Below are 13292 nucleotides of genomic sequence, written 5' to 3' on the forward strand. Positions count from 1 at the left end.
ATTTGTCAATTTATGTTTAAATGTGTTTGGCACAATGAAGTTTCATTATGACTACTGTAACAGTTGGTCACCACTGGAAGTTTTGTCCATAGAATAGGATAGAATTTTAGATACTGATTGAATTTCCTTTTTTATTGCTTTCTATCTCTGTAGTCAGTAAAATTATAGAAAAAAATCTATGAGTAGAAACTTTTATATCAGTTTGTACTTCTCTTGTCTTAATAACTTTAAGGAGCCAAGAAAGACATGATACAATGTTAAACTCTACTTCCACAGCCAGTACTTATTCTGTTGATGTCAACTGGTAAATTTAATCCTCCAGACAACTTCTGTTCCATCTCCGTGGAATCTTTCTTATTGTTATCCAGAGTGAGAGAATGACCTCCAATCTGAGAAAACTATACTTTGTTTTTTAAACCATAAAAAGCTTGTATGTTTTAGCACATAGTTAAGGTTGACTAGAGAGTTTTCTTTACCCTTTCATTAAAACCTGGAGCTGTTGATACAAGTCTAATTCTGTGTTCCACAATAAAATGTGTACATAATTTTCTGGGTATGTCATCAGTTTCGTTTTACTAAATTTGTTTGTTTTACTAAATTCAGAGCATCTTGAAATTAGTACCATTAGGACAAAAATGCATGCTGCTACATAATACTTTGGGATGAATATGAAGAAAATTAAACAATAGGTATTATATCCTTAATATATTAGAATTACTGTTCTAGAGGACTGCCAGGACAAAAATAACAAATTACCATCACAAGAAAAAAACACACCAGAACTCAGCTTATATTTTTCAAATTCATAATTTTTACATAAGAGTTTGGACAAACGAACTGGCCAACATTTAAACATTGTGTTGCCAGAGAATAGGTACTACTCTAGGATGTGGGTGGGATCTTGTCCTTAGGGCTCATCTGCTCCTGCTGACTTGTTTATAGGCTTTATTTTAAAGCCCTACTTAACTTTATAGGCTTTGAACAGTTTGATGTCTTTGATGAAGTTGATGGGACCAAAACACGTCAGTTCTGTGAGGGTGAAGATGATGACCACGCTAAGAACTGGCCTGAGATTCAAGGATGATTTTCCCGAATTGTGTTGTAGGTAAATGACCGGCTAAATTCATTAGAATTTTTGCATTTCCCAGTAGCACTAACTTGAATTCTTATCTCTTTGAGGGATTCAGACTGTACATAATTAAAATGGAAAGGATATTTGTATTGAAAGGGAATATGTTTACTTCTTTAAAGACATACAAGTATGAAATCTTTTAACATACTGGGAAATAAAGTAGTATAATGAATCCCTCCATACCATTTTCCAACCTCAACAGTTATCAACATTGCTAATCTTACTTAATCTGACCACCTCCACCTATTTTATTGTTAGTTGGAATGTTTTAGAGAAAACCCCAGTATCAAATCATTGCACTTGTAAATAACTCAGATTTATCTAATAGGTAAGGCATTTAAAAAAATACAACCATCATGAATTATTATACTTGGCAGAATTAATGGGAATTCCTTAATATCGTCTGAAACTCAGTCCATATTTAGATTTCCCCAATTGTCTCAAATATGTTTTTCCCAAAGATGTCGGTTTGTTTGAATCAGAATCCAAATACCATGCACATGTCACACATTTGGTTTTTTGGCCTCTTAAATATAATCTCTTACAAACAGATTCACTCCTTAAGACCCTTCCCCACACTTCTTTCAGGCCATTGAGATTTTGGCATGTAGGATTCCTAATTTAAGTTAATAGAATTTTAGTATTACTTCTTAACAGACTACTGAATGCAGTTTAAGCTTCTTGAAGCTCCTTTTTTTTGTTTTATTTATGTTTGTTTACTTATATATTTTTGTTTTTTTCCAGAGGTCTTTTTAGTCCTTAGACTGTACTTACTAGAGATGGAGTGTCAGAATAATATGCTTTAAAGTCATGTGAAGTAATTCTTTTCTGTGTACATGTGCCACCAACTTGATATTCAGTTAGGTTCAGTTGTTTCAGTTTGTGTAAAATTAAAAAAAAAAAAAGATTTATTTATTTATTTGAGAGAGAGACAGAGAGAGTATTGGGGGGGCAGAAGGAGAGTGACAAGCAGACTCCCCACTGAGCGCAGAGCAGGGCTCAGTCCCAGGAGCTTGAGATCATGACCTGAGCCGAATTCAGACGCTTAACCAACTGAGTCACACAGGTGCCCCTCGTTTGTTTATAAAGTTTTTAGAGGTTGCTTTTTTGCTCTTTAATTTTAAATTCATGTAAAACATAAACATTGTCTGAAATTCAGATTCGTGAATCTAGCTTTCATTTCTAACTATGATCAGTATTTTTAACTTTTGTATAATTCTCCCCTTTTTAAAAGTATAAACAAATGCACACACACATAATTTTTGTATTAACCTTGCCCCAAAAGGTAGCATATTATAACCTCTGTTTTTTACCTTGCTTTTTTTAACTTAATACAGTAGAGAGATCACTCTATTTGCATATGGAGTACTGATCTTCCGTTTTTACAGCTGCCTTGTAATCTTATTATTTGTATGTATTATTGTTTGCCCAGCTAATAACTCATTGATGGGGGTTTACAAATAATAAAAACAATGTGACTTTTAACTTACTTGTTTCTTCACATAGAGCTTGGGATTGCTTTGTTCGTTGCCTGGATCATGCTTATCTTGGGTCCCTTCTCAGTCATGTGATAGTAGCTTTGTTACCTCTCATACAAATCCAGCCTGAAGAAACTGCAGCCATATTTCACTACCTCATAATTGAAAACAGGTATTTATTGTAACTGAAATTAATAGTAAAGATAGCAACTTTTTATTACTATATATTTATGTCTCAAGGTATTGGGATTACTTCTGGTAAGGTAGAATTGTTCACATTCTTTTTAATTTAGAGTGCATCAAACAAAAATAATTGACATGCTTTAAGTAAATACAGATTGAACTGATGTTATTTCAGTTGTGACATGGATCCATTATAATTATATTTAAAACATTATTAGATCAGCAACTTAAAGTTATTTTTCATCTGTTTTGAAAAAAGTGAAGCTAAATTTACCTTTCTTTTCACACTTAAAAAGCAGACAGTTGAATAACATGAGAAAGGTTAGGAGGGATATTCACCTACTTTCTATAGCTTACCTTAGTTGAAACTCTTCATTACTTCATTGCATTAGCCTTTTAACCAGCCTCCCTTCTTTTAGGCTTTTATCACATTTCTTCATATCGTTCATATTTAAAAGCATCTCTCTTATTAGTATTATTATAGCAGATAGAGACATTCTGTGATTCTTCCAGTTACTAACTAAAAGACTTGACATTCACGTCTTTCCAAAATTTGGTTACATCTTATTTCTTTAAATCTTTTCTCAGGATATTCCGAAACAGACTATGCTCTAGCTTACTTGGACTGCTATTGGAAGAACATATGTTACTCCCTTCCATTTTTGTATCTCACACTGGTTGCTTTTTAGCCTGGAATGTGTTTCTATAAATTTTTTAATTGTTTCCATGTTTACACTTACTGTTACATTACCTTTGCTTCTGAAAGGTTAGGGTGTAAGTACTACCTATTTACCTGCTTACCCACCCATACACATACTACTGCTATTCCCATTAGTCATTTTCAGTAACTGTCTAAGCAGGGAGAAAGTACAGAAAAAAAGGTTAATGTAGTTTTGTTTTGTTTTGTTTTTTTGTCAGTTAAAATACTTTTATTTTGATAATTTGAATATGATAGAACAACATAATCACTAATCTAGATCCCTTTTTCAAATACTTTGGATTATTATATAGTGTTATCTGTGCTTTTTACTACACAGCAATTCTCTACCTTTTCATATAAAGAAAATTCTCTTTCATTTAGTGCTATTTAGAAGATCTTAAACTCCCTGAATAAAGAAATTCTTTCAGCTTCCTTTATTGTTACATGACCAGTGTCTAGCACATAGTGGCACATGATAGTTTCTTAATACATATTTATTGCGTGAGTGAATGAAGACTAGAATTTAGAAATACATTACTGCGACTCAGAAAGATTAGAGTATAATATTTGAAACATTAAAAATTGTAGCCTCAATAAGAATTATTTATGTATTTTTCTCTAAAATTTTTTTATGAGAATTTGTGTTTTAAGGTTGGGTCTGGCTATCTATTGCTGTACTGTGAACCACTCCAAAATCTAGTATCTTAAAATGTCAGCATATTTATTTACTTGTAATTTTGCAGTCTGGACTGGGTTCAGCAGGTAGATTCTTTGGTCACTGGTATGGCTGCAGTCAGTCAGCAGCTAGACTTCTCTTTCTGTGTAGTCTTGGAGCCTCACCTTTTCATGTATCCTGTCCATGTTGGTGGCCACATGTCTTATGTGGTGACTTAGGACTCTGAGGAGCACAAAACCAGAAGCTGCCAGACTTTTTTTTAACACTTAGGCCCTAAGTTGGCACAGCATTTCCTCTGCCACATTCCGTGTGTTAAAGCAAGTCACACACCCTGCCCAAAATGAAGAGGAAGTGAGGACACATGCGTGCATATACAAAGAAGTATAGTTTTATTCAGGGCCACCAATGTAAATACTGCAACAGGGTGATTTCCTTAGATTTGATTATTTGCCATTATTAACCACTAGACATGGTCAGGAAGAATATTTGGCATATCATTAATCCACTAGCACTTGCTTAAAGAATTTATTTGAGAGAGAGAGTGGGGGGGGCAGAAGGATAGGGGGAGAGAATCCCAAGCCAACTTCACGCTGAGCACACAGCCCCATTAGGCTCCATCTCACAACCCTGAGATCATGACCTGAGCTGAAATCAAGTGTCGGACACTTAACCAACTGAGCCACCCAGGCTCTCTAGCACTTTTTTTTTTTTTTTAAGATACTAGTTTTAAAATCTCTATACCCAATGTGGTTCTCAAACTCACCACCCAGAGATCTAGAGTCACAGGCTCTACCAACTGAGCCCACCAGGCACCCCCACTAGCACTTTTAAGTGTGAACTAAATTGGCCTTAGTTTCAGCCTCTGCTTTTTATTTTTTTGGTACTCATCCTCTTTGTAAATAATCGTTTTTCTTCCAACTAACTATTAGGGATGCTGTACAAGATTTTCTTCATGAAATATATTTTTTACCTGATCATCCAGAATTAAAAAAGATAAAAGCAGTTCTACAGGAATACAGAAAGGTATTTAATTTTTTATTTATATCTTAGGAGATCATTGATACAAAATTGTTGCCAAATTCCAATACTTTGAACAGAGGTTCTTTAGAATCACATCTAGGGGTGATATAGCCCTATTCTGATGGCTAATTTTGGCAATTAGATAATCCTATCACAAATTATGATTTTGAGAAGGAAGTTTTAGCATTTAGATAAAGATGTTATTGCATTACGTAGAACATAGAGCAAAGAATACAGTACTTGTGACTTTGCTTCCCCGGTCAGTATGTCCCTATTTATAGTCCCCCAAAGAAGAAGCTGCCATAGCTTTATACCCTGAAAAGCTGTGGGAGGATTCTAGTTATGTTGTGCTACAAACGATGGTATGAAATCATTAAATCTTACTGATTCCTGAGCTTTAGAAGGGGAGTAACCTGTAGTTCCATCATCTTGAAGTCCAGTGAATTCTCCGAAATTATGAAAGTATTAACGGTGATTCCATAGAATTTTAGGGCAGAAAGTGGGATACCTAATCTTGAGTCAGAATAGCAGAAGTATTTACTACAGACCCCAAGATTGGTTCTGAGGTTTTTATTTTCTCTCTTACTGGGTAACTCATCATAGTCATAAGAAAGTAATCAAAGTAAAGAGTGAATTATTCATTTGTATGATCTAGATTTGGCTCAAGGCTATCATGTAGTCCTTTGTAAGTTAGGAGAAACTTGTATTTCTTACCAAGAAGGATTTCTTTTAGATAAGTAGGTTCTTTATTTGATTGGAATAAAATTTTCCTTCAGGTCTATAGATTTTAGAATGAAATCCCTTTCCCAAGAATTACTACAAATGACATATGCTATATGAAGGAAGAGATGGAAATTATTTTTTAAAGATTTTATTTATTTAATTTTGTGAGAGAGAGCTCGGGCATGAGCAGGGGGGAGGGACAGAGGGAGAACCAAACTCTCCGCTGAGCAGGGAGCCTAATGCGGGATTCCATCCCAGGACCCTGGGATCATGACTTGAGCCGAAGGCAGACACTTAACCAACTGAGCCACATGGGTGCCCGGAAATTATTTTTTAAAGCTACTTTTACTTGGGTATAGTTTACCACTTCAGTAGTAACTCTGTAGGGAATCCAGACCTTCTGTTTGGTTTCTGAGATAATTAACTGATAAGGTGTATCTCTCTGTGTTCTTTATATAGGAGACCTCAGAGAGTACAGATCTTCAGACAACTCTACAATTATCCATGAAAGCAATTCAACATGAAAATGTAGATGTTCGTATTCATGCTCTTACGAGTTTGAAGGAAACTTTATATAAAAATCAGGTATGCTAAAATCCTAAGATATAATTCAGAGGTATAGAAAAGAAAATTGTTTAAAGAAGTATAAAGAAAAGTTTGAAGTGTAGTTTAAAGAAAAGATGACAGGTTAGCATATTTGCTTGACATTCAGTAGGTTCAATGAAAGAAATAATTTTTATTTTACCGAGATTATCAGACCTGACTTAGAATCGCTAATCCATGAGATACTCTTTGAGGCTGAATACCAGGGATGTGCAGAGTTTTTTGCTGTTTTGAAGGGTCATGATTTGACAGTTACGTTTTAGGTTATTACGTCTTCCTGAGTAAGGGTGTATGTACAACAGCAGCAGTTCGTGTCTCTTCTCATGTAATTTCCTATAGATACCTAGCATATACGATCTCAGTAATTTTGCCATTTTACATTTTGACTGAATTAACTTTTAGTTTTAACGAGACTAAATTTTTAAGTTTACTTTTTGGCAACGTACTGTAGATTAGCTCTAACCTTGATGACAGTGAACACTGGTATTTAAAATACTCGATCACTGTAAAGCTATAAAATAGAAAAAAAATACCTGAGGTATTTGTTTTTGCATGTCAAGAACTTATATGATATGATGTGGAAGCCTAAAGACCCTCATGAGTTAGGGGATTTGCAAAACCAGGTTATGTTTGTTTTCATGATAGAAGGAAGGATTTATTTAGGAAAAAGATATACATGATGGTAACAAATACATGCTTCTGGATCCATGAATTTGTATAACCATTGTGGATAGCAGCTGATGTGGAGATGGTCCTACCACAGGTGAGGAGCCTTGAATCTCCTTAAGTGTAAGTGCTCTCCTAATTCTGAATCTACACTATCAGTCTTACAGCCTCATTCCCTGCACCCAACTTACTTCATTGAAACTACTGTGTGCTTACCCTTGCCCCAAACAAACCTGTACCTGGATTTCAGGTAACTTAGAGGGCTTGTAGCTTTTTATATTAATACAGGGATTTATGAATAGCAAAGGATCTCTCCTCTTGGCCTAGAGGTTTCCTAGGTTAGGTTATTTCTAAGCAGATGACATGATTCTGGCCTAATTTAAGGAAACTTTATATTGATCATCACCTCTTAGTTATAAATGGCTAAATCTGAAAACTTAAAGAGATTGCTTATATTCATAGCCACAACTGCCCAGCTTTTGCTACCTGTGTCACAAAAGAAAAATCACATTTGGTAGTACCCTGACAAGCCTTCCTTCAATGTAAAGCCCCAATGCTAATAGATTAGCTAGGCAGAGTAAGAACGTAAGTGTACTTGCAGGAGTCTTGAAGGTCAAATAGAGTCTGAATAATGGCCACAGATTGTTATAGGATATTTTAAAGTAAGGTTTAATCTAGTTTAGAATCAATATGTAGCTGGATAAATTTAGGTTAGTAGGAAGAAAACTAAAGACAATGGCTTGGAGGAGCCAGGGAAAATAAGAAAAGAGGGGAAGACATCCAGAAACACGTCTTCCCAGCCATATCCCTAAAGACACTGGCCTGAAACACTTACACAAAAAGAGAGAAGGAGATGTTTTGGTTTTTTTCCCAAGTATGACAAGAAGGTAATGTCAGTGTTGAAAGCAGTTCAGTTAAATTCTAGAATAGTGCTGTCCAGAAGAATTTTCTGTGAAGATGGAGATGTTCTGTATCTACACTGTCCAGTTGTAGCTGCTAGCCACATGTGGCTCTCTCGAGCACTTAAAATGTGTGACTAAAGAACTGGAAATTTAATTTAATTTAAATTTAAATAGCTTCGTGTGGATAATGGCTATCATATTGGACATTGCAGCTATAGAAGATGGCTGAACCTATAGCAATACGAGAGCAAGAAACTGATGTAAGAAAACAGGGTTAGAAGACAAAGAGTCTTTGCAGTGAATGCTTTGAGAGTCTGTGAAAGAACAAATGCAAAAGATATTCTTTTAAAAGTGCAGATGTTAACCAGAGGGAGAGGAAAAGATACTTCAGGAGTACGTTGAAAGGAGGTGTTTTAAATAAGTAGACCGAAAATTGTGGTATAACTGGCTAAAGAAACAGTTGGGTATAATGTAGTGACAAAGTAAACTCTAAAAAATGGTATGACAGTTAATAAGATGATGGCTACTGTTACCTTAGATACTTGACTATTTTGATGGACTGATCCTGCAAAAGCCCTGTTCTAATGGGTAGCCCCTAGAGGGTCATTGACATTAAAGAAATTACAGTTTATACTCCTTACTTTTAAGGAGGAATCTACGTTTTTGAAGGATATAAATGATACCTAAGTTCAGTGGATAGCATGGAATTTTTATTTCTGTGTCAGGAAAATCAGGCCATAGATCAAACTGAGCAACCATATAATCTCTTTCTGAAAATTGATGCTACTCAGGTTGAAGTGAATCTGTGGTAAAATCCCAGCAGGACAAGGTGTGTGTATTGAGGCCAAAATAAACTTTGCTGCTAATGCAGAATTCTAATAAAAAGACATATTTGCTAATATTTACAAATCCGAGAATGAGCCCATTGAAAATAAAGCTGCTAGAGACCTCCAAGTTATACTGGGATAATGTTGGATGCCTAAATTTGAATCTTCACATACCCTCCAAACAAAAGAGCAACAATGAGAGCAAATAAATCCATACATAACTCATGCCTTCAACATAACTGTGAGACTGAGAATACTGTGAACTTCAGATTACCTGTAAGCAGCGGAGCTGTCTGGAGTTCATGTCACGGGTTTGTGTTAAGAGCAGTTAGATTCTGAGAAGACTGTATGAGAAAGAAGAGAGTGGAGTGGGGGAACTAAGGAAAATGAAGCAAAGATAAAAATCACCAACAAAGATGGTCCCTCTCAAAAAGTAGGTCCAGGATGTGGTACATCAGAGCTCTGACTACAAGGAAGGTACTTTAAAGTGTGCAGATCCTAAGGTTGTAGTCTCTGAAAATCATCATGTCTGAGAACTAAAAGAATAGGAGGATGGGGACATTCTTGGGAGACTTAATTGTAAACAGAAAGAAATAAGAGAGTTTTAAGATTCCTGTAGAAATAAAAAGAAATCTACAAGATCAAAGATGTGCCCAATTCTCCCCCTTCCCCAAAAGCTACTTATGAAAAAAACTGCATTTCACCAGGCTGACAAGAGAGGACTCATGAAATGGGAATCTTGCAAGCCACTATGAAACCCTTACTGTTACTGCATATAGCTATTTTAGAGGGTCTACAGTATAAATAAAAATATATATATTCTTTACATATAAGGTTTTTGTAAGACAAAAATAAAAAATGAAAATCAAATCTTTTGGTTGATGTCAGTTCCTCCCCCAACACTAATCATAAAGCAGAAGAAAACCAGACTTAGCACTACAGGCTGAATTAAATATTTCAAGCAGTCATTTGCAGATATGAAAAGAAAAATGAAAAATTCAAAAAGCAAGGGAAATGGACAAAAACCAAAAACATCTGAAATAAGAGGTGACTGAATTCAGAAAAGAAACCTAAGAAATGACGATTACATTATAAGGACCATGGGAGAGAATATATTTGCCTAAAAATTTAGTAAGGAGCACTGAGGAAAGGCAGAAAACCAATAGAATGAAAATAAATTTAAAAAAAAGAGTGGGTTCTCAGAGTCCATAGTCTCTCATGCTTCATTCCCCCTTCTGATTATCCCTTTCTTTATCCCTTTCTTCTACCGATCTTCCTAGTTCTTATGTTCCATAGATGAGAGAAACCATATGATAATTGTCTTTCTCTGCTTGACTTATTTCACTTAGCATTATCTCCTCCAGTGCCGTCCATGTTGCAGCAAATGTTGAGAAATCGTTCTTTTTGATAGCTGAGTAATATTCCATTGTATATATGGACCACATCTTCTTAATCCAGTCATCTGTTGAAGGGCATCTCGGCTCCTTCCACGATTTAGCTATTGTGGACAATGCTGCTACGAACATTGGGGTGCATATGGCCCTTCTCTTCACTACGTCGAGGGGAGGGGTGTGGGGGAATGGGATAGGCTGGTGATGGGTAGTAAGGAGGGCACACACTGCATGGTGCACTGGGTGTTATACGCAACTAATGAATCATCAAACTTTACACCAAAAACCAGAGATGTACTGTATGGTGACTAACATAATATAATAAAAAATATTATTATTAAAAAAATAAAAATAAAAAAAATAAAGTAAATAAAAAAAGAGTGGGGCGCCTGGGTGGCTCAGTCAGTTAAGTGTCTGCCTTTAGCTCAGGTCATGATCTCAGGATCCTGGGATCAAGCCCCGCATCAGGCTTCCTCCTTAAGCAGGAAGTCTGCTTCTCCCTCTCCCTCTGCCCCTCCGCTTGCTTGTGCTCTCTGTCTCACAAATAAATAAATAAAATCTTTAAAAAAAATAAAATAAAAATGAAAAAGGAACAAATAGGATCAAAGAAGTGGTTGAAATAAAGGCTGGAAGATTTCACATACACTAAATTAGAGTCTCTGAAGAAGAAAAATAAAACAATAGAACAGAGGGGCGCCTGGGTGGTGCAGTCGTTTAAGCTTCTGCCTTCGGCTCAGGGCGTGATCCCGGTGTTATGGGATCGAGCCCCACATCAGGCTCCTCTGCTATGAGCCTGCTTCTTCCTCTCCCACTCCCCTGCTGTGTTCCCTCTCTCGCTGGCTGTCTCTCTCTCTGTAAAAAAAAAAAAAACAACCAAAAACAATAGAACAGAATTAACATTTAAAACTATAATCTAAGAAAACTTTCTGAAACAAAAAAGGCCTAAATCTGCATATTGAAAGGACCCAATTGCATACCTGAGAAAATCAACCCCAGAACAGTCAACTCTTATAAATAGCTTAGATTTTAATAACAAGAAATTTTCAGGATCTATGGGCAAAAATACATTTTTAAAAATCCTTAGAAGAGTAAGAGAAGTAGATTAGTATCAGACTTCACAACACAGTAGGCTGAGAGGGTAGCAGCATTTTTGAAAATGTCAAGGACACATAGTATGAGTAAAGAATGAGTCAAGCTATGCTTAGACTAACACAGGTAAGAAACACAGTTGTAAACATACAAGAAATGAAGGAATACTGTTTGTATAAGCAAATCCTTCCTAAGAGATATATTAGAGAACGGCTTCTAGATATATTAGAGAAGGTAATCAAGAGAAGACTGGGGAGACTGGCAAAAGGACTGATGGTTACTGTTCACATATAATTGTAGATGTAAGACTAAAGCAGCTGTGGGAACAAAGATGGGAGAATTATATGTGAAGGTTATATATTCTAATAAAATAGAAATAATATATTTTTTTTTAATGGGAGAAGAGAAACAGTGAGATGTAAGTAAAATAAGCTCAATAATTGTTGCATAGGTAAAAACTAGGAGTCAAAATATACCATTTCAAACTGGTAAAATAGTCACAGAAGGTTAAATAACAAAAAACTGGAAACATTAAAAAAGGTATTATAGAGGATACCTTTAGAACAAAAGTATCAACTTTCTCCCATACAAAAATAAATTATTTTTTAAAGCAAATGAAACAGACCTGAGAAAAAATAACAGTAATTATAATACATACAGTATTGTAAAAAATATGACAGAATTGAGGCCAAGGATATCAGTCATATTAATAAATGTGAAAGACCTTAAAATAACTTAAAATGCAGGAACAAACTCTATGCTGTATACAATACATATATCTAAAAAGAGTAATTTAGGAAGGCTAAAAATAAAGAGAAGAGGAAATTTATAACCAGTAAGTTGAATAATAAGACAACAGGAATTCTCGTTCTGCCTCTAGATGGTAAAGAATTAAAACCAGAAAGCATTAAATATGACAGGAAAGGAGTACTTTATAATTCTAAAAGAAGATACAAAATTTACAAAGAAGATACATCATATATACCTATATCTATATATCTATATGCATATTCTCCTGAATGAGCAAGTCCATGGAGACAGAAGGTAGATTAGTGATTTCCTGTAGCTGGGAGGATGGGGGAAATGGAGAGTGACCACTAATAGGTACAGTTACCTTTTTGGGTGATAAAAATGTTCTAGAATGGGGTACCTGAGTGGGTTGAGCGGCTGACTGTTGATTTCAGCTCAGTTCATGATCTCGGAGTCCTGGGATTGAGCCCCTCCCCTCCATTCATTGGGGAGTCAGCTTCACAATTCTCTCCTGCTGCCCCTCTTCCCCCCCTCCCTCCCTCCCTGTATCTCTCTCTCTCTAAAATAAATAAATCTTCAAAGAAATATTCTGGAATTAGAAGTAATGGTTGTACTGTATTACCCCTTGTGAATATACTAAAGATTGATTTGTGTACTTTAGAAGAGTGAATTTGTAGTATATGAATTAAATTTCAACAAAGCTAAGAAAAGACAGTACAGGAAGAAAGTAATAATAAATAAAAGAAATTAATGAGGTAGAGAACAAAAAAACTAATAACAATTATAGTTCTTTGACAAACATTAGCAAAATAGATAAATCTCTAACCTAATGAAGAACAAAAAGCAGAGAGCACAAATTTGTGAATAGGAAATGGCAAGACAGAAGCAACCATTGAAACAAAGGAAATATTTTTTAAAATGACAAGACTACTTTGTACCCTTCTGTGCAAATACATTTGCAAACTTGAATATTTTCCCTGGAAAATAGTTTATCAGAATTGACTCCAGTAGAAAGACTAATTCCTGTGGAAGAATTAGAGAATGTTATAAAAGAATTACCTCTAGAGGAAAGCACCAGGCCCAGTGGTTTCACAGGGGATTTTAGCAAATCTTCAAAAACCAGATAGTTCAAATGCTATTTTAATTTGTTTT

General features: G+C 35.3%; 1 protein-coding gene across 5 annotated transcripts in view; it reads left to right on the forward strand.

Moving 5' to 3' along the window:
* ATR (ATR serine/threonine kinase) overlaps positions 1 to 13292 on the forward strand; it is a 96199-nt gene that overhangs the window by 27522 nt on the left and 55385 nt on the right. For all 5 annotated transcript variants that reach the window (XM_026497181.4, XM_057315954.1, XM_057315955.1 and 2 more), the window contains 4 exons: positions 975 to 1105; positions 2639 to 2782; positions 5099 to 5192; positions 6372 to 6497. In XM_026497181.4, the coding sequence (XP_026352966.1) occupies positions 975 to 1105; positions 2639 to 2782; positions 5099 to 5192; positions 6372 to 6497 (495 nt within the window). The remainder of the gene's footprint in view (positions 1 to 974; positions 1106 to 2638; positions 2783 to 5098; positions 5193 to 6371; positions 6498 to 13292) is intronic.

This window comes from Ursus arctos, unplaced genomic scaffold (assembly GCF_023065955.2).
Source record: "Ursus arctos isolate Adak ecotype North America unplaced genomic scaffold, UrsArc2.0 scaffold_20, whole genome shotgun sequence".
In the NCBI taxonomy this organism is placed as follows: domain Eukaryota; kingdom Metazoa; phylum Chordata; class Mammalia; order Carnivora; family Ursidae; genus Ursus; species Ursus arctos.